Source organism: Scleropages formosus, chromosome 18 (assembly GCF_900964775.1).
Source record: "Scleropages formosus chromosome 18, fSclFor1.1, whole genome shotgun sequence".
NCBI classification, from domain to species: domain Eukaryota; kingdom Metazoa; phylum Chordata; class Actinopteri; order Osteoglossiformes; family Osteoglossidae; genus Scleropages; species Scleropages formosus.
Genome location: NC_041823.1, coordinates 14,745,088 through 14,768,217, shown reverse-complemented (window position 1 = coordinate 14,768,217; position 23,130 = coordinate 14,745,088). Strand labels below are relative to the sequence as shown.

At 42.3% G+C, this 23,130-nt stretch overlaps 1 protein-coding gene across 1 annotated transcript; it reads left to right on the top strand.

The window, feature by feature from the left end:
• The first annotated feature begins 422 nt into the window (after nucleotides 1-422).
• Nucleotides 423-7,987, top strand: LOC108931733 (H-2 class II histocompatibility antigen, E-S beta chain-like). The gene is made up of 6 exons (XM_018747717.2): nucleotides 423-515; nucleotides 2,442-2,711; nucleotides 3,270-3,551; nucleotides 6,204-6,317; nucleotides 7,674-7,704; nucleotides 7,880-7,987. Exons 1-5 carry the CDS (start codon nucleotides 461-463, stop codon nucleotides 7,697-7,699), a joined length of 747 nt encoding a protein of 248 aa, XP_018603233.2. The 5' UTR covers nucleotides 423-460; the 3' UTR covers nucleotides 7,700-7,704; nucleotides 7,880-7,987.
• Nucleotides 7,988-23,130: the final 15,143 nt, after the last annotated feature.

Here is a 23,130-nt window from a genome sequence, read left to right as displayed (position 1 = left end):
GTCACACCCAGGACGGGACGCCAGTCCAGCGCAAGGCACCCCAAGCGGGGCTCAAACTCCACACCCACCAGAGAGCAGGACCCGGTCCAACCCACTGTACCACCGCACTCCCGGAACAGACTCAACAAGACAGTAAATAAATATACAGGACAGGACGCGGACACGGGCATGGGCTGTGAACTGTTGGCAGTTGTAGTGTAGGAGTCCTGCTGGGTTAGTTGTTTGACTGTGCTAAGTGAGCATTGGGAGGCCACCAGTCTTTCTCTGTTTTCTGTACCATCAGACTTCAAATATTACGCTCATGACAATCCTGCCTTAGAAACAAATGACGTTTTGTTGCTGTCAGCGGTGATTGGTCCGTTTTGTAATTCCGATTATTTTATGGACACAGTCCGATTTCCTTCTGCTCACTTTGAGGAGAATAGTCAGATCACTGCGGCTGTGCGCTGTAAAGTTAGACATGTCGCTGGTTTATTCTTTTGCGCTGATTGTACTTCCATTTCTGCCTGGATTTGGTAAGTAATTGCTATGCACAATGCAAAAATGGCTACGTACAGGTTGAGTTTGAGCTTTGTATATTCTGAAAATTTTTCATACTAGGGAAAGTTCTAGTTAAGTCTGCAGAGCCTTGGTGCCTAGAGAATAGTTTATTAAGCCAATTGCACAGGAGCATTAAAACAACCGCCCTCTGTATGTTTCTAGACTCAGTTGGAGGAGTTCAGTGACAAGTATGACAGCCAGTGCTGTATGTCTGTCAGTTAGGCTGAATCAAAATGTGTAGTGAAGTGAGTATACTCTTAGGGTTAGTTAGGGCTGAAGTAGAGTCGTTTGGGTTATTCAACCTAATAAAAGTGAATTGTTTGTTCCATTGATATGCATATGTCATAATAATCAGTTACGTTAAGACATTTGTCAACACTGCTCTACAATATTTTTAATATTAAAGGGAAACAGATAATTTACCAAAAGTAAAATGAAGTTAGTGAAATGTAAAAAATGAAAAACTAAATGAAGTCCGGATAAGCAGAGCGGTAAGGGGGTGCGCTATCACACATGTGGGTTGCTCAGTTAGATGTACATTCCAGCCCTGATCAGTGTGTCAGTCTTATACCAGTCCAAAGAAGTGTTTCAGGTGAATAGGTGACACTTACCCTTAGTGTGTGTGGCTACCCTGTGACAGTATAGCCTCCCCTCTGGTGTGTACCCGGATTAATCTGCCAAATCAGTGTCAGACCAGTTAATCATTGTAAGTGCTTTGGAGGAAAGTGTCTGTGAAATGAATAAATGTCAATGTGCCCCAGTGCCGGCAGGTGCACGCAATCCAGGTAAATGCACAGAAATGCTTCGTAAGTCAAAGCATGGGTAATACACACACACACACATTTTTAGAACCGTTTGTCCCATACGGGGTCATGGGGAACCGGAGCCTACCCGGTAACACAGGGCGTAAGGCCGGAGGGGACACACCCAGGACGGGACGCCAGTCCGTCACAAGGCACCCCAAGCGGGACTCGAACCCCAGACCCACTGGAGAGCAGGACTGTGGTTCAACCCACTGCGCCACCGCACCCCCAGCATGGGTAATAAACTTCTGGTAATGTGCAATAACATAGAAGTTGCATTGTTTTTAAAATTAGTTTTCATTTTGTTTTTTATTACACACACACTTCCCGAACTGCTTGTCCCATACGGGGTCGCAGAGCCTACCCGGCAACACAGACCCACTGGAGAGCAGGACCTGGTCCAACCCACTGCGCCACCATGCCCCCCTATTTGTTATTAATGTTGGGGATTTGTGAACTTTGTATGATTTAAGATTAAAGAAAAAAAAAGTCAGCTGCAGTTCAGCCCAAACACATAGCTCTAACTCTGGTCATGGTTCTCTATTATGCTTTATTTAAACGTGTTACACATGCCTCTGCCACGGAACAAAATGCCCAGGTGAGTGCACAGGCTGCTCTGGATCACCAGATGTAGGGGGCTGGGAAGAGAGAATCCAACTGCTGTACCACACTCTTCCCATCTCAAAAGCCCTGCTGTCTGCTCCCTGTATGTGGAATTGTCCAGTTTATTCATTTAACAAATGCTTTTCTCCATACCAAGAATATACAACTAAGAGTTATCAAAAGTGCAGAAGCTGCGGGTTATATGTTCACTGGGTTTTAGTTCTAGGGAAGAGAGTAGTTTAGCAAAAAATTCTGTTCTCTGACGGACTCCGTCATATGCATTTAAAATGGTTTAATAGAAGCAAGTTCGAAAGAATAAAAAAATAGTTGCAGTATGAATGCAAACGAAACGTTCATGCTGCTCAAACAAACTTTGGAATCACCCTGCCATACCCTAAGTGGTTTTACCATACAGTTTACACATAGCTAGGTTTACACTTGCAAATTACCTGTATTATTAAGCTAGTTAAAATGTATTTTTATATTTTTAAACAGATGGCTATTTATACCATATCCAGAGGGAATGTCGTTTCACTTCCGGGGACCTGAAAGACCTTGAGTTTATCGACAGGTACATTTTTAACAAAGTGGAGTATGCGAGATACAACAGCACTGAGAACAAGTTTATTGGCTACACGGAATTTGGAGTGAAAAATGCAGAGAGATGGAACAAAGAGGGAGAGAATGACCGACTGCACACTGGCCTGGATGGGTACTGCAGGCACAATGCTGAGCTGGGGGTACAATACATACTTGGGCATTCAGGTGAGTAGTCCCACACTGTATAAAAACAAAACGCACATTAACTTATACTGAATGTTCCTCAGTTAAAATAATTTATATACACTGTATATATATTTTTCGTTGTTTTGATTACCAGAATGTTTAAAGATTTGTAGTGAAAGGTGTTAGACTGTCCCAGAATTGCATTCTTTGAATATGGATATACTGTGTATGTACATACTATGTATGTGTGATATATAGAAATGAAAATATATAATGTAGCAGTAGAGACAGGGAACCCATTACCTAGGAATAGGAAGTAGGATACAGCAAAGTCTCTTAGTGGGCTCTCTTTATGGATTTCTTTATTCAGTTGAACTGGGGAGGAATAGGTAGTGTTTACAGCCACAACTTTTGAACTTGAAAGACCCAGGTTTGAAACCCACCTCATGTCTTTTGTACCTTTGGCAATGTATTTATCCTAAATTGCCCAATTTTATAAATTAGTCAATTATTGTAAGCAGCTTAAGATGGTAAGTTGCTTTGGAGGAAGGTGGCAGCAGAATGAATACATGTAAATTATTTTCTATTCTATTTCAGTTCAACCTTCAGTAAAGGTTAAATCTGTGAAATCTGGCAGTCAGAGACACTCCACTATGCTGGTGTGCAGTGCATATAACTTCTACCCGGAGGGAATCAAACTGACTTGGCTGAGAGATGGGAAGGAGGTGAAGACTGATGTGACTTCCACTGAAGAGCTCTATGATGGAGACTGGTACCATCAGATACACTCTTACCTGGAGCTCACATCCAAATCTGGAGAGACCATCGCCTGCAAGGTGGAGCACAGCAGCTTTTCTGAGCCCAAGGTCTTCAAATGGGGTAAAAAATTATAGTGAACAAAGCAGTCATATTGTATGTTGAAGATTTGACCACACAGAAAGAAGTGTCATGTCTAGTACAGTAGGAATTGTCTCATATTGAATTTAGGTGTGTGGGGTTACACATGCATTTGTTTCTACAGTATTTCTACCCACCACACATTTGAACAAAAGGACAGTAGTTGAGTTTCTTCATATAGATTTTTCAATTTTTAACATTTGCTTTGTTGCTTTGAAGACAGCATATGCAGAGCAAATTATGTAAAAATCAGTTCTCAAAACATACTGAAGTATAGCAGAGCATGTATAGGTTCTGTGCTTGTGTCACTACTGTTTACACAGTAGAAATGTTCACCATGTTTCTGAAGATCATAGTGAAATTGGAAAGTTCCTCATGAAATTTAAAACCTGAAAGTAAAACATTCAAAATGCTTCATGCAGTTCAGAGACTCTGAAAATAATTATAAATACATATATGCAGTTTGTGTGTAGTTGTACATACATTTGCTAATGGCATTCACAATAGCTGATCTTGGTTTAAAAATATAAATATTGTTGCCAGACCAAATTCAATTTTTTATTTGTTTGTTTTTAAATGTGTTTATATATATATATATGTGTGTGTGTGTGTGTGTGTATGTATATGTATATATACAGTATATACACACGTATACTACTGTGCAAAGGTCTTAGGTCTGAAAAACTGCTGCAAAGTAAGAATGCTTTCAAAAATAGAAATGTTCATAGTTTATTTTTGTCAATTAACAAAATGTAAAGTGAATGAACAAAAGAAAAATCTAAATCAAATCAATATTTGGTGTGACCACCCTTTGCCTTCAAACCAGTATCAGTTTTTCTTGGTGCACTTACACAAAGTCAGAGATTTTATAGGCATGTAGTCAGGTGTATGATTAACTAGTTACACCAAACAGGAGCTAATGATAATCAGTTTAATATGTAAATTGAAACACAATCATTAACTGAAACAAACAGCTGTGCAGGAGGGTTAAAACTGGGTGAGGAACAGCAAAACTCTGCTACTAAGGTGAGGGTGCTGAAGACAGTTAATGTTAGAAGTCATATACAGCATGGTAAGACTAAGCACAGCAACAAGACACAAGGTAGTTATACTGCATAAGCAAGGTCTCTCTTAGGCAGAAATTTTAAGACGGGTTTCCAGATGTGCTGTCCAAGCTCTTTTGAAGAAGCACAAAGAAACGGGTAATGTTGAGGACCGTAGACACAGTGGTCGGCCAAGGAAATTTACTGCAGCAGATGAAAGACACTTCACGCTTACTTCCTTTCACAATCGGAAGATGTCCAGCAGTGCAATCAGCTCAGAATTGGTAGAAACCAGTGGGACCCAGATACACCCATCTACTGTCCAGAGACTTATGGTCAGAAGTGGTCTTAATGGAGGAATTGTGGCCAAAAACCCATACCTCCGACATGGAAACAAGGCCAAAGGGCTCCACTATGCATGAAAACACAGGAACTGGGGTGCAGAAAAATGACAGCAGGTGCTGTGGACTGATGAGTCTAAATTTTAAATATTTGGCTACAGCAGAAGGCAGTTTGTTTGCCGAAAGGCTGGAGAGCGGTACAAGAATGAATATCTGCAGTCAACAGTGAAGCATGGTGGAGGTTCCTTGCAAGTTTGGGGCTGCATTTCTGCAGGGGGTTTTGGGGATTTGGTCAGAATTAATGTACTCTTCAATCCTGAGAAGTACAGGCAGATACTTATCCATCATGGAATACTATCAGGGAGGTATCTGACTGGCCCCAAATTTATTCTGCAGCATGACAACAACCTGGAGCATACAGCCAAAGTCATTAAGAACTATCTTCAGTGTAAAGAAGAAGAGTCCCAGAAGTGATGAAATGGCCCCATAGGACCCTGATCTCAACATTGAGTCTGTCTGGGATTATATGAAAAGACAGAAGCATTTGAGGATGCCTAAATCCACAGAAGAACTGTGGTTAGTTCTTGAAGATATTTGGAACAACCTTCCTGCCAAGTTCCTACAAAAACTGTGTGCAAGTGTACCTAGAAGAACTGATGCTGTTTTGAAGGCAAAGGGTGGTCACACAAACGGGGGTGCAGTGGCGTAGTGGGTTGGACCGCAGTCCTGTTCTCCAGTGGGTCTGGGGTTCGAGTCCTGCTTGGGGTGCCTTGCGATGGACTGGCATCCTGTCCTGGGTGTGTCCCCTCCCCCTCCGGCCTTACGCCCTGTGTTGCTGGGTTAGGCTCCGGTTCCCCGTGACCCCATATGGGACAAGCGGTTCAGAAAAAGTGTGTGTGTGTGTGTGGGTGGTCACACCAAATATTGATTTGATTTAGATTTTTCTTGTGTTCATTCACTTTACATTTTAATCGATAAAAATAAACTATCATTTGTATTTTTGAAAGCATTCTTACTTTACAGCAGTTTTTCCTCATCTTCCTAAAACCTTTGCACAGTACTGTATATGTGTATTTTGAAGTGTTGTACATGAGTTAATAGCCAAGCCCATGTTCAAAATTGGGCTGTTATGAATGTAAAATCCTCCTAAAGTGTGTTAAAAAATAAACTTTAAGTCAGTTTAATTACAGACATTAGTGAAGCAAAATAGTCCTAATTAAAGTATCAATTACTCTTGATTAAATTTTCAGATCCCTCAATGTCTGATGGGAACAGAAACAAAGTGATCATTGGGGCTTCTGGGCTGGTTTTGGGACTGATCCTCTCACTTGCTGGAGTAATTTATTACAAAAAGAAATCAACAGGTGAGATTTTGCTGTGGGCTCTAAAATATGTTTAGTATTGCTGGTTCTAAAAGGTTTATGGTTATAAATATAACAGAATATACAGGAAGAAGTAAAATTATTGGGACAGTAAAATAACAGTTGCTATTTTTGCTACATACTCAAATTTGTATTATTCATAAAATGATGAATATGAGGCTAAAACATGGAATACCAGCTTTTATTTCTGGGTATTTTCACTCACAAGCACACTGTCTGAACCACTTGTCCCATACGGGGTTGCAGGGAGCCGGAGTCTAACCGGTAACACAGGGCATAAGGCTGCAGGGGGAAGGGACACACCCAGGACGGGACGCCAGTCTGTCGCAAGGCACCCCAAGTGGAACTCGAACCCCAGACCCACCAGAGAGCAGGACCCGCCACTGCGGTGCCACACATTTTCATTCAGGTTAAACCATGACATTTTCTGCAGTCAGCCACACCACAGTTTAAGATGAGCACAAATATTTGCACAAATTATAATGCAGGAAAATTTAAATTTGTGTAAAGTTAGTACTTGCAAAGGGGTGTGGTGGTGCAGTGGGTTGGACTGGGTACTGCTCCCTGGTGGGTCTGGGGTTCGAGTCCTGCTTGGGGTGCCTTGCGATGGACTGGCGTCCCGTCCTGGGTGTGTCCCCTCCCCCTCCGGCCTTACGCCCTGTGTTGCCGGGTAGGCTCCGGTTCCCCCGTGACCCCGTATGGGACAAGCGGCTCTGAAAGAGAGTAGTACTTGCAAAGGGGTGTGGTGGTGCAGTGGGTTGGACTGGGTACTGCTCCCTGGTGGGTCTGGGGTTCGAGTCCTGCTTGGGGTGCCTTGCGATGGACTGGCGTCCCGTCCTGGGTGTGTCCCCTCCCCCTCTGGCCTTATGCCCTGTGTTGCCGGGTTAGGCTCTGGCTCCCCGCGACCCTGTATGGGACAAGCGGTTTGGAAAGGTAGTACTTAGTTACATACCACTTATATGCAATAACTTAGTCTGACTTTAATGGGGGTGCAGTGGGTTGGACCACAGTCCTGCTCTCCGGTGGGTCTGGGGTTCAAGTCCCGCTTGGGGTGCCTTGCGACGGACTGGCGTCCCGTCCTGGGTGTGTCCCCTCCCCCTCCGGCCTTACTCCCTGTGTTACCGGGTAGGCTCCGGTTCCTCGCGACCCCGTATGGAACAAGCGGTTCTGAAAATGTGTGTGTGTAGTCTGACTTTTCTGAAAGCAAGTACTAAGTCATTCAGGATTTTAATTATCATGCAGTTGTTACATTCTAACAAACTGATATAATCCTGAGTAGACATTTTGTAGTTTTAATTTTTCTAATTATTGTGCATATTTGATGTTTTTATTCTACAGGGAGAATCCTGGTACCAACAAGTTAATGCAGGTATGATGTAGTTGTTCTAAGGGTTTTTTAACTAGTGAAACATTTATCCTACATACTAAATGTATATTTAATTTCACTACAGTAGTTTCAGAACCAGAAAATACACATAATTACAAACTGTAATATCAGAAGGCTTCACTCCAAAAGTAAATCATTCTGTTCTTCCATTTCATAGTTGTTTCCTATCACATGGAAAGGAACTTTGTGGAACTCAGTTTTGGAAGAGACTCCCTTTCATTTTTTTTTTTTTTTTTTTTTTACTTTAAGCATGTATGGAAACACACACACACACACACACACACTTTCTGAATCACTTGTCCCATACGGGGTTGCGGGGAGCCAGAGCCTAACCCAGCAACACAAGGCGTAAGGCTGGAGGGGGAGGGGACACACCCTGGATGGGACACCAGTCCGTCGCAAGGCACCCCATGGGGGACTCGAACCCCTGCCCCACCAGAAAGCAGGACCCAGTTCAACCCACTGCTCCGCCGCGCCAACCCATGTATGGAAACAATAAACTTTAAATATGTAAAAATACTTTCAATGGAAAATGTGTGTGTGTGTGTTTTTCTCCAGATTTTTATTGTAACTAAAGGATTGTTTTGGTAAGTGGGTACAGTTATTCTGCTTTAATCATGTTTGAGATTCATTAAGAAACATTTTTAATGCTGTTGAATAACAAATGCCCACATGATTGAGCTGTAGTCTGTTCTTTTAATTTCAGTATGCTTATTTGATTATGGTATTGTAAAACCTATTGCTACTATTTTGTCCATCTTTTAATGTAACCATTTAAATTTCCTGGTTATTGTTTAGAATACCATGCCATAATACTGGTGAACTGTATCACTGTAGTAATCTAAAGCCTTTAGAAATACATCTGCAGAGACCTGTTAGATATGGTAAGATAAGATATTTTATAATTCCTTTTGTCACACATTTTAACTTCCTCTGATGCAATTACCCACAATCAACCTAAAGAATGTGATAAGACTTATGACAGGGCTCTGGGTGATCTGTGGGAAAAACACCATGAATATTACTATGATATTCATGTAGTGATGAGCCTAACCCTAGGGTTAGTGATGTGTTCCTGTAGTGATGTGATATTCCCATTTTACCATCAGTTTAAAGAGTTAACAAATTCCGTGAATCAGGACCCAGCCTGTGCCCAAACATGTCACTTATTTCTCCAAAAGAGAACATCAAAGCAACTGAAGCTATGATAACAGAAGACAATCATACTTTATGTATGAAAATATATCTAGTATTGTAAAGCACAAGTAGCACCATAATGCTCAAAGTCCTGATGTTTTCACTGTACAATTAATATACCAGAGATAATGTCATCTCTGCTTTGAGTATGACCTTAGCTGAAATTTAAAAAAAAAAAAACAACAAAATATGGGATTTTACATGAGCAGAATGATTTGTACAAATCACCAATGTTCCTTGGATTTGTTGGAGTAATTTTATAATTGAGAAGCCCCTTTAGAGGTCACTAATGATCTTTTATCTATTTGGCCAAATTCAGTGTCTAGTTTCTGTTCACCCTGATTAAACATTGAGTTGATCACTGGAATCTGTCCCTATTCTGGAATTCTGTTTTAATTTAAAGGCTTCTGTATCTTAAATTTTTAAACACAATTTGGTGCTTGTTTTTGGATAGTTTTCTTTCTATTGTAAAATACACATATTGGTGACTTTGGACCACAGCCATGAGCACATGCACACACAGTCAGAAACTGCTTATCCTAGGCAGGATTATGGCAAACCAGAACCTAACCCAGCAACACAGAGTACAGGGCTGGAGGGGGAGGGGACACACCCAGCAGAAGATACTAGTCTGTCACAAGGCACCCAAAGCAGGACTTGAACCCCAGACACACCCAAGAGCAGGACCTGGCAAAACCCACTATGTTACCATGCCCCCTTCCAGCCATGAGTAGTGACTAAATATACTGGTGTGTAATGAAGTCAAGCATCAACTGAACAGCAGGCTTTAGTGTATCGTAGAATTACAATAGCTGGACTAGTTTTATACCACTCTTAGTTTATGCATCCCTTGGCTTAAGCTTTTATATGTAAGCATTTCATCAAGACCCCTTAAATATTTCAAATCACTAGACAGTGGTTCAATAAAAATGAAAAAAAATTAGTTATGTACTTCACTGGTGTAAATGTAAGGGTGAAGCAGGCACTGTTGTCACTCAGCTGGATTTCTGGATTGGTTAGCTTCTTTTTGTCATGTTCTTAATGTAATACTGGGTTTCTCCAGGTATTTCACAGATAAATGAAATATAAAGATATACACTGATCAGCCATAACATTAAAACCCCTGACAAGAAAAGTGAATAACATTATCTTGTTACAATGGCACCTGTGAAGGGGTGGGGTATATTAGGCAGCAAGTGAAAGGCCGCTCTTGAATTTGATGCGTTAGAAGCAGGAAAACTGGGCAAGTGCAAGGATATGAGTGACTTTGACAAGGGCCAAATTGCAATGGCTAGACAACTGGGTCAGACCATCTCCAAATCACAAGGTCTTGTGGGGTGTTCCTGGTATGCAATGGTTAGTACCTATCAAAAGTGGCCTAAGGAAAGACAACCGGTGAATTGGCAACAGGGTCATGAACTTCCAAGGCTCATTGATGCGCGTGGGGAGCAAAAGCTAGACCATCTGTTTCAATCCCACAGAGGAGCTACTGTAGCACAAATTGCTGAAAACCTTGATGCTGGCCATGATGGAGAGGTGTCAGAACAGCGGAACAGTGTACATATGCAACAGCTTGCTACGTATGGGGCTGTGTAGCTGCAGACTGGTCAGAGTGCCTATGCTGACCCCTGTCCACCACCAAAAGCATCTACAGTGGGCATGTGAGTGCCAGACAGGGGCAATGGAAGAAGGTGGCCTGGTCTGATGAATCATATTTTCTTTCAGATCATGTGAACAGCCTGGTGTGTGGATGTTTACCTGGAGAAGAGATGGCAGCAGAATGCACTATAGGGAGAAGGCAAGCCGGGAGAGGGAGGGTGATGCTCTGGGTGGCGCTCTGGGTGGCATGGTGGCACAGTGAGTAGAGCTGCTGTCTTACGGCACTGGGGTGGTGTAAGAAAATGTGGGTTTGGTCCCTGCTCAGTCTGTGTGGAGTCTGTATGTTCTCCCTCTGTCTGCATGGGTTTCCTCCCATAGTCCAAAAGACATGCTGTTCAGGTTCCCCTTTAGTGAGTGTGTTTCACTGATGCATGGACTAATAACCCCTTGTAAGTAGTTTATCTAGCAGTGTAGTCACCTTGGTGAATAAGGTGTGTGGGCTAATAACACTACATAGACTTCATTGGAAGTTGCTTTGGAGAAAAGTGTCTGCTGGGAAATCTTGGGTCCTGGCATTCATGTGGAAGTTACTTTGACATGTACCACCTACCTAAACATTGTCATAGACCATGTACACCCCATCAGAGGAATGGTATTCCCTGATGGCAGTGGCCTTTTTCAGCAGGATAATTCTGTGCCACATTTCAAAAATTGTTAAGTTCAGGGTGCTGACGGCCTCCAAATTCCCCAGCTCTCAATCCGATCAAGCATCAGTACGATGTGCTGGGTAAAACAAGTCTGATCCATGGAGGCCCCATCTTGCAACTTACAGGACTTAAGGATCTGCCACTAACATCTTGGTGCCAGATACCACAGGACACCTTCACAGGTCTTGTGGAGTCCATGCCTCCACAGGTCAGAGCTTTTTTAGCAGCATCGGGGGAGCCTACACAATATTAGGCAGGTGGTTTTAATGTTGTGGCTGATTGGTGTATTTGAGTAACGTAATTTTAGGTCATGGCCTGTAATCCATTCATTCAACATGCACAGGATAAGATGTTACACCCCATGCACACATTACAACTCCACACAAGAGCCCAGCCCAACCAACCTCACCATGAAGACACAGAGAAAAATATCCAGTATTGCCATCATACAGCTCTATGACTCAAGACCAAGCAGCTTAATCTCCTCCCCAACCACCATATTAATCACAGGGTGCTGTGGAAGAAATTCAGCATAACTCAAGACTGAAGATAGGAGAGAACACACACACACACACACACACACACTTTCAGAACCACTTGTCCCATATGGGGTCGCAGGGAACTGGAGCCTACCCGGCAACACAGGGGGTAAGGTCGGAGGGGGAGGGGACACACCCAGGACGGGACACCAGCCCATCGCAAGGCACCCCAAGCGGGACTCGAACCCCAGACCCACCAGAGAGCAGGACTGTGGTCCAACCCACTGCACCACCGCACCCCCTTATTAGGAGAGAATATCTTACTTTATTTCAACCCAGCAGCAGGAACCCCCCTGTGTCAGTCTAGGGAGTCTCTACAAGCATACATTACACATGTTATAGAAATGCATGCTACATGTATGGTAACAGGTTTCATTGGCTTTCTTTCTGCATGAAAAATGCATGCAGTTTGCTAACATATTGGACAGAGCAAAGGAAAACAAAAGAACTTGCAGGCCAACAAGATATTTGATCACCTTTATCAGTACTGAAATGACCTAATGTAAAAAAATAAATAAATAAAAAACTGAAAATAACATTTTACTCAAATTTGTGCAGAAGTGCCATTTCAGTGCAATGAAAATTATCAGCATTGATTAAATGACAAATACTCTTTTTTTTTTTCAAAAAAATTAAACAGAACAAACCTCATGCGACGCACTCTTTCACACCACTGTATGGGCCTGTTGAAATAGAGAAATGGATGATACTACAGCAAATTAGTTTGCTCTGGGTGGATGAGACAAAGGTAGAAATCTGTGGTGAAAGCAAAAAGCTGTCTTTGACTAAAAAACACCACATACCAACTGTAAAGCATGGTTGTGGAAACATTATGGCTTCAGGCTGCTTTTCTGCCTCAGGGCCTGGCCAGCTTGCCCTCCATGTCCAAAAGCTAAAACTGGTGACCCAAATCCTCAGAAAATGGTTAAAAAAGAAGAAATGGAGGGTTATGGAATGGCCAAGGCATAGACAATTGCAAGACACCTACAAGAAGTGATTTCTACCAAAGGGTGCAACACTAGCTATTGAAACCAGTGGGTGTACTCTTTCCCCCACAGCAAACAATTACATTTAGATGTTTATTGTGTAGCAAACTGGGGGGGGTGGTGGCGCAGTGGTGCAGTGGGTTGGACCGGGTCCTACTCTCTGGTGGGTCTGGGGTTTGAGTCCCGCTTGGGGTGCCTTGCGACGGACTGGCGTCCCGTCCTGGGTGTGTCCCCTCCCCCTCTGGCCTTACGCCCTGTGTTGCCAGGTAGGCTCCGGTTCCCTGCGACCCTGTCTGGGACAAGCGTTTCAGAAAATGTGTGTGTGTGTGTGTGTGTGTGTGTGTGTGTGTGTGTGTGTGTGTGTGTGTGTGTGTGTGTATTAGCAAATCATGCTTCCTTATCCAAATCTCTCCTTCCCATGATGTAATGCACTCTTTGTATTGCCAGAGAGATATGGTGCTTTGGAGAAGTGTCTGCTAAATTAATAGATATAAATACAAGTGTAAATAAACTGAAGAATAATTTCTAGTCTTCTATACTTTTGATTGTTTCTATCAGCATGGACAATAGAGGTGAAGGTTTCATTCACTTGGCTTTGTACTTGTCCTGGTGTGGGTCACAATACTCTGGAGTCTGTCCTGGAATCACTCAGGGCTGAGGGGGGCACACTTTGAACAGGACACCAGTCGATGCATGCACACATTGAAACACACAGTCACACAGAGTGACATGCCAGGGGCAGCATAGGGTGTCCAGTTCACCTTAATTGGAGTTCTTTGGACTGTGAGAGGAAACTGGAGCACCTGAAGAAACCCACATAGACAGAGCAAACATAGGAACTCCACACAGATTCGGTTGTATCAGTACAACTTGTTGCGTCACCTTGCCTCCCAACTTCAAATGAACCACAATTTTTGGAACTTCTTGGAGGGTATTTTGCAGTCATGGCTAGGAGTTGATGATTTAGGACTGTAACATTCCTAATTGAAACTGCCAAATGTGAGCACTATGTTAACAGGCATGCTGTTAAGAACTTCAAACTTCACTGGTGTGCGAATGTGTTTCTGGTTTACAGGGGGTCTAATCTTAGAGCTCTAAGATCTGTATTAGAGTGACCAAGGCATCACTCTGTGGAGGAGTTGGAGAACTGGCATCACTGGGTATGATGTGAACCCACACACCACCACTACCTGCCAGTCATTACAGCAGTTGCAGGCTGTAATAAAGCAGAAAAATAGCAATAGAATAATTAGTTTTCCAGGGAGTTCTTGCTGCTATCTGGTTTTGACGTCCTAAATTAACAATGCTGTTTTTTTCCATTGAAAGGCATTATAGGTATGAGCACCACCTCATGGAGGTAATGTGTTCCTGAACAACACTTCATAAATCAAAGACCTAATCACCTCATTAGTTTCAATGAGGAAATACATGTTCTTCAGCTGTGTTTTCCCAAGCTATATAGGTTGAATCACCTAGGTAGCAAAAGGTAAACTGCTTGGATCAAGAACTTTCAATGATGGGGCTCTGCTCTTCATAGTTCTACACGAGACCTTCCTTTCAAGTACTTGCTCCACCTAGAGCACACTCCGAGGTGCTGTTGCATTCCTAATTATTTGACCCTTCTCCATTGCTTTGTGCATCAGCTTGTAACTCTTCTTCCACTGGACCTCATCATATCATCATGATGGAACACAGCCCAGACCAACCTTTCCAGCTTCCACTGCCTCCACACTCCACACTAGCACACTGTGCTGTAGCCAGAACTACTTGCCCCACTGCGAACAACATACTGAACTTCTTCCTTTCCTCACCTCGATGTCTGCTCCAGCAGTCCTAGGATCACTTGAGCCCCTGTATAGTAGAACTGCCCTTGCCAGCACTGAACTCCTTTAGGCTCCTAAAGGTTAGCCTTAACTTGTCACTTTGCCTGTATGATGTAATGCTGCTGTTCTTCAAAAACAGAGTGATGGCAGAAGAGAGGAAGAGGCCACAAAATTATACTCCAAACATAATGGTAAGAAACAGAAAAGGACATTAAACCTAGTGTAAAAATAAATGCAGACAGTGGAAAAAAAAACCCATCCAGAACCCGATAAAATCGGGTATCAGAATGAAGTCAAAGTTCATATTATGCTAAATGAAATAAATACAGCCTCAAAACAAAAATGGCAGCACAACAGACATTCAGTGCAACTGAGCAAAGGAAACTACAGACTGGATTACTTTAAATACAAGAATGAAATCAAAAGTTTAGAAAGTAAAAGCAGAAGCATTAGAAAGCAAACTACAACAAAATCTCTCAATCGAAGAGGAACATATATAGCGTCCGGACGGGAGTCCGACACGGACGCGTGTTGCTGTTACGTCCGAACATGGACAAAAAATAAAATGACCCCATGTGCAGAGTGATATTAGAAGTGCACTGTGGAAACTGTAAAGCACTTGGTAAAGCTGAAACAAGAAACGTGGGACAAAAAAAAACACAATATATTCGCACAAAGGTGAACAGTGAAACGTGAATCTGTAAGACTTGAACACGGAGGCGTGACGAAATACCGGACTGGAACATAAACACCTATGGAACAAACAGGAGACTATTAATCACAAGGAGAGTACAATGAAAACACTGATCAAGAATCCACAACCCACAATCAGCCATTTTCTCCCTTTATACTTCAGAAAGTATCTAATTGCGAACAGGTGCTTGGTTCTGGGTCAGCAGCAGGGAGTGGCGCTTCCTCTGACCTGTAGGGGTATTACCCCTGGGGGGTCATGGCAAACATAACTATCAGCGATAGTATCTATATCAGATGATACCACTATCATCACACACTAATAGTTACTGTGCCTGTTGTCCTGTTTTAGTAATTACTGTACTGTCCTGCGCCATTTGCACAGGTTTTGCACACATGCACTTCTGTGTAAGTAGCTCTGTGTTGTTTTATGTAGCACCATAGTCCTGGACGATAGTTCTTTCGTTTCACTGTGTACTGTACCAGCTGTATATGGTTGAAATGACAATAAAGCCTTTCTTGACTTGTTGACTTGACTGAGTACAGGCCAGGATCTGGTGTTCAAAGAACTTATGTTGTTCATTCACATGGGAGTGTTGTCCAACCAAGAGATCCGAAGAGAGACATCACTGTCATTAAGAACGGTTAAGGATCTGGTATTAGTAACACGGGGGGCGCGGTAGCGCAGTTGTATTAGTAACACTGAACTTGCACATGTAAATGGAACTATTCACAAACTTGTAAAACCTCAGAGAAACATCATTGTGATAATGAATAAATGAAACAATGGACATTAGAAAAGGACATAGTTCCATAGCCAAGATCAGGAACAACCAGGTCACCAAAAATCCCCTGGAACCTTTTGAAACCCTGTGGTTAGTAAGAAATTCCCATCTAAGAAGAGAGATGGGGAAGAGAAAGTGAAAGAAGCAGAAAAGCTTCTTGACTTTTACAGTGATTAGTGGGATTGATTATCTTGGCTTAAATTTAAGAAGTTTATACTGTAAGCACTTCACCACATAGTAGATTGGATTTATAGGATGTGAAATGAGGTATAAGCTTTACAATAAGTTTAGTGTTTCAGCTGATTTGGATCAGGAAAACTTGCTCTTACTTCACTGCTATTCTGACCAAGGGGAAATTGGAGAAACTGATGATAACACTGTTGTCAAGTAGAAGGTATCACAGTATTTATGTGGAATATAATTGCATATATTATATGATACTGAGACGTTTACAAACTGTAACTATAGCATTCACACCCTGAGATGTGCTGCCACAGCACCAAACATTTCAAATCCTTAATTGCTTTTTATCTTCTTCTAAACATATTTCATTTACATATACACACACACACACACACACACACACACACAGCTTCTGAACCACTTGTCCCATACAGGGTCGCGGGGAACCGGAGCCTACCCGGCAACACACGGCGTAAGGCTGGAGGGGGAGGGGACACACCCAGGACGGGACGCCAGTCCGTCGCAAGGCACCCCAAGCGGGCTTGAACCCCAGACCCATTTCTATATATATAGACACACACACACACACACACACACACACACACACACACACACACACACACACACACACTTTCAGAACCGCTTGTCCCATACAGGGTCGCGGGGAACTGGAGCCTACCCGGCAACACAGGGCGTAAGGCCGGAGGGGGAGGGGACACACCCAGGACAGGACGCCAGTCCATTGCAAGGCACCCCAAGCGGGACTTGAACCCTAGACCCACCGGAGAGCAGGACTGTGGTCCAACCCACTGCGCCACCGCACCCCCCTCTGTGTATGTGTATATATATATATATATATATATATATATATATATATATATATATATATATATATATATATATATATATATATATATATATATATAGTAAGAGGTTTTATTAATACATTTTGCAAACCATAATTAGCCAATTGGATGCACACTCATATTCACTCATTGACTGTCAGTAACTGCTGATACAGATTATGATGGTGGTGGTCCATGGGATGCAAGATCTAGGAGCATACACCTTGGATGTGAAGACAGAGAATCACAAGCCATTTCAGCACAGCAAATACAAATGGACATACCATATACACTATATAGATATGTACAATTGTTAGCTGATTATTTGGCAACTTTTTTTTTATTTAAGAAAATTAAGAATAAACTTTCTGAAGTTTTTTGACTCTAGAGTGGAAGGATTAGGTATTTTTCTCAAAAACATTCTTCTTGTTTCTCAAACTAAATGAAAATAAGTTACTTGTAGTTTTATACCTGTATTACCATAAACACGTGCAATTTTTCCAGTATATACTCAGGACCCATGTGATTATGCAAGGCAAAAAAAAAACAAGCAATAAAAGTGATCACATTGAAGTACTTCCCCATTTTAAAAAGAAGACTTGAAAATGTCCAGTGAGTTAATTAAAAGTCTCTAGTGCCACCTACAGAACAGCTGACGGTGCCCAAAGGAGAGCTTTGCGAATCACTGCCACCAGTGGTGAAGTTTTTGAAGATACTTATTTTTTACATTTAATTTAAGAGGTTTGACATGAATGAATCAAAGCACAGAAACCCATTAAGAAAAAAATTAAATGGGGAGGCCAAATATTTAAGACAGACATGGGCTGAAGGTCGATGAGGTCTTTAACCTGGTCTCATTTGGCACTTTAAGGTATGAAGCCAAAGATGGTGTGTCGCCAGGGCCACAGACCAGCGGAGACAGAGCAGTGTTCTGTTCATGTCATGATCCCTGGGAGCAGAGACTGTCCCTCCTCCACCAAGGGACTGTTCACACTTTGTCACCGTTCACTCTGAACACTCCTTATACGTAGGGATCGTCTGCTTTGCTTTTGTACATTCTTAGTGTGCACCTGTTCACATACTTCTTAAATGTTTCAGGCAAGTTCTCATTTGCGCTTTGGCTCCATCTACAGGTTTTTTTTCTTTTTCTCTAGAAAAAAAACAAAATACTTCTCCAGTGACCTTCACAAGGAATGTGTGAATGATACTTTTTTAATCTCAGAGGGAAATTGGTTTAGGTTGCAGCAGAAGAAAATGAACGACATACATATATATACACACATACGACATATACAATATAAACATACATACACACATAAGTAACCAAACAGAAAAATAAATAGAATAATATTTTAGCAAGTGAAATAAGTACAAAAATTACCTGATTTAATAAGCAAACATATTTAAATGTAAGAGAAAAATGCTATTAATTAATTGTATTAATTGTAAAGCAGTAAACAGGCACAACACAAGCTGAATACAATCACAAGGTGTTTAGGATACAAGGGTTCACTGCATACAACTACAAACGGTCATTTTCCAGTATAATACAATTATAATCATTCCCATTTTCCCAGTAATATCATAGGACATGCAGAAGGTAATTAAAATAGTCTTTTGTTTTAAAATTTAACAAGGACAGTTGTGCAGAAAATGTATTGTTACTGTTTTGAGCGGGAAACTTATTAAATGTGAATAGTTGCATTGTGGGAAATGTGAAATGTGGGTGTGCAACCACTGGGAGCATTGCTGGAGGAAATGATGGGGTGATCGTTGTGGTGTCCGAAAAGGAAGGTACACCGTTCTTTGGAGGTTTCCCTGAAACAAAGCACTGGAACATTTGAAGTATTCAAACAAAGAGTTTATTAAGAACAGTAGCTCGCGTCACAAACTCACTTCACACCGCGGAACCTCCTCTGTGTTCGCGTGAAAAAAAGCCCCCATTGTATATAGTGCCCCCAATAACGGTTCCCGCTTCTTTTAGGAACTAACTAATAACAATTATCCTTTGTCAACTTAAACCCCTAACCAATAACAATTATCCTTTGTCAACTTAAACCCCTAACCAATAACAATTATCCTTTGTCAACTTAAACCCCTAACCAATAACAATTATCCTTTGTCAACTTAAACCCTACAGGCCGGCAGGAACCTTTCTTTTAGAAAACTCTCGAGGATTCGTTCTTGGTGTAAAACACCACAGCTCCTCCCCTGTAGCTTCCAATCTCTTACTACCCTTAAGAGAACAAAATATTTACAATCTTTATCAACCACCAACAGAACAACCAACACACAATTTTGTTTTTTTCTCTCTTTCTGTTGGTTACAGGTTGAAATTTCCATTATAACCGTGGTTCCATTATTACTCTTCACAAATTCAACCTTTGGGGAGCACGCCTGCTACGAACAGGACGAGCTTTCACAAAAACACTTTCAGTGGGGATGGACGGTGATGAGGATGATGCTGATGAGAGCGGCACTGCTTCAGGTGTTGACTGTGTCTCTGAATCAGTCGCAGCGCTTTCTGATATGACAATTTCACTGCCCCCCTTAACATCCATGTCAATCTCATCATAAACCCAGTTCCTTCCCTTGTCAGGAACATGACCATGTTCAACATTACCCCTGTCACACCTAGATTTACTACTCAGCATCTGATTCACATGTCTCTTTACACAGTTTCTATTCACATCAACCATGTAAGTGACTGGACCCAGCACTTTTGAAATGACCCCATGCAACCATTTCTCCCCTCCCCTGTAATTTCTTACCAAAACGTGTTGCCCAACAGTAAAGGTCCTGACTCTACAGGGTTCCTCAGTTTTAGCAGGGCTCGCACAATTCAGAGCCTGTGAAAAGTGTGGCCTGATCAGAGACAATCGCGTACGAACTGATCTCTTGAGGAATAACTCTGCTGGTGTCTTGTGAGTAACACTATGAGGCGTGTTGCGGTAATTATACAAAAAAGTAGCAACACAGTGTTGAAGTGTTTTACCCCCAACCGCTCTATTCTTTGCAAGTGCTCTTTTTAAATTCTGCACCAACCGTTCAGCCAACCCATTTGAGGCAGGATGATACACAAGAGATTTAGTATGTTTGACCCCATTCAGCAGTAAGAATTGTTCAAATTCTCGGGACGTAAACTGGGGTCCATTATCAGTGACTACTTCCTGAGGAAGACCGTAAGCTGCAAATAAATGTCTCAGCACTTCGATCGTCTTTGCTGAAGTAGTTGATTGCATAGGAACAATCTCAGGCCATCTAGCATAAGCATCCATTACTCCCAAAAACAACTGCTGGTGATCTTCAGCAAAATCTAAGTGAATTCGCTCCCAGGGTCCCGATGACCATTTCCATGTATGTACAGGAACAGGAGCAGGCATGCTACGCTGTTGCTGACACACGTCACACTGACTAACTACATTTTCAATGCCCATATCAAGGGCAGGCCACCAAAAAAAACTTCTTGCCAACGATTTCATCTTTACCATACCCCAATGACTGTCATGAAGTTCTGCCAGTAATCTGTCATGCAATTTTTCAGGTATTACTACACGATACCCCCAAAGAAGACAACCATTTTCCACGGAAAGTTCAAATTTCTTGAAAAAGTATGGCTTTAGTACTTCTTCAGATATATGCTTTGGCCACCCACACATTACATGTTCCTTAACCCTTTTGAGCACAGGGTCAGCCTCCGTTTCTTGTGCTATTTCGTTCGCAGTGACAGGTAATTCTTCGAGATAAGACACCCTATACACTGGATTAGACCTAATGGCATTATCATCGTTCATGGGTAACCTCGACAAGGCATCAGCATTTCCATGCTGTTCTGATCTCTTGTACTGGATTTCATACTTGTATGCAGACAAGATCAAAGACCATCTTTGCATTCTAGCTGCAGTGAGAGTAGGTATCCCTGTTTTAGGACCTAGAATTTTCAGCAGGGGCTTATGATCTGTTACTAAGGTAAACTGTCTTCCAAACAGATAATCATGGAATTTCATTACTCCAAATACCAATCCTAAAGCCTCTTTTTCGATGTGCGAGTAGTTGCGCTCAGTTTTTGTCAGCATCCTTGAAGCAAATGCAATAGGCCTCTCACCACCATCACGCATTCTGTGGGAGAGTACTGCACCCACTCCTACAGGAGATGCATCACACGCTAAGACTAAAGGTAACTCAGCATTGAAATGAATTAGAACTTGATGGGACATTAAATGTCTTTTTGCATTCTCAAAAGCTGCCTGACATTTCTTTGACCATTCCCAGTTCACATCTTTATGCAACAACTCTGTCATGGGCTGTATGATGGTGGAAAGATTAGGAATGAACTTGCCATAATAATTCAACAACGCTAAGAAAGACCTGAGTTCTGTCACATTTGTGGGAACAGCAGCCCTTTCTATGGCATCAGTCTTTTCTTTCATGGGGTGAATACCCTCCATATCAATGACATGCCCTAAGTAGGATACGCTGCTTTGGAAAAAAGAGCATTTTTCTCGTCTGACTCTGAGATTATATGCTTGCAATCTCTTTAAAACTCCTTCTAAAGCTGTCATGTGCTTTTCCGTATCACTTCCTGTGATCAAGATATCATCAAGATAACATATTGCACCATCCATGCCCTGTAGTACTTGATCCATAATTTTCTGAAAAATGGCTGGAGCACTAGCAACCCCATAAGGTAGCCTATTATAGGTATACAGCCCTTTTGGTGTATTTATGGTAAGGTATCTTTTGGAGCTTTCCTCTAGTGGTACTTGTTGATAAGCTTGAGACAAATCTAATTTAGTGAATCTCTGACCTCCTGACAACTTAGCAAACAAATCCTGTGTTCGAGGTAAAGGATACTGCTCTACTTCCAACCAAGGGTTAATAGTAACCTTGTAGTCTCCACATATCCTTACACTATTGTCCTTTTTGGGAATACACACAATGGGTGCTGCCCATTCACTGTAACTGACAGGAGAGATGACACCTTCTGCTTCTAGCTTACATAACTCCTGTTCAACGCTATCCCGCAAAGCATAGGGCACAGTGCGTGGCTTGCAAAATTTTGGCATCGCCTCTTTCACTACATGGAGTTTAGCACTGATTCCCTTAAGCATCCCTAAATTTGGCTGAAACACAGACGAATATCTGTCACACAACTGCTCCACGGTCTCACTAGTCACTTTGTTTATGCGTGACCAATCTAGATTCAGGTGACTAATCCAGTCTCTACCCATTAGAGAAGGCCCATTACCTTTTACAACCATCAAGTCTAGCATGTGTGTTTGGTCCTTACTTTTCACCCTCACTTTGATTTTACCCTTAAGCTCTAAGGACTCTTTACTGTATGTTTTCAAAACACAGTTAGCTGGAGCTAGTTTTACCTTGTAAAATCTACGGTGGTACAATTTCTCTGAAATGACAGAAACAGCTGCCCCCGTATCTACCTCCATTTTCACTCGCACATTATTAATTCGGACATAAACACAGTAAGGCTTGTTTACTTTGTGCACATTCGTGTCAATAGCAAACAATTCTGTCCCTTGTATGTCACTTTCTTTGGGACCATCACGGACTCGTGACTCCGTAGTAGTGGTGCGGGCAAGTCTGGCTTCCTGTAGCTGGAGTACGTGGTAATCTCCTCCTCCGTATCCGCGCTCGTGTGCGATGCAATCCGATGCACAGAGTTGGAAAAGCAATCCGATGCACAGAAAATGTGTGTGTACTTGTCAATTTCTCCTGAAATGTGTTCTTTCTTAAAAAGACACACACACACACACACACACACACACACACACACACACTTTCAGAACCGCTTGTCCCATACAGGGTCGCGGGGAACCGGAGCCTACCCGGTAACACAGGGCGTAAGGCCGGAGGGGGAGGGGACACACCCAGGATGGGACGCCAGTCCGCTGCAAGGCACCCCAAGCAGGACTAGAACCCCAGACCCACCGGAGAGCAGGACCCGGTCCAACCCACTGCGCCACCACACCCCCCTCCTTTCTTAAAAACACACACACACACACACATTTTCAGAACCGCTTGTCCCTTACGGGG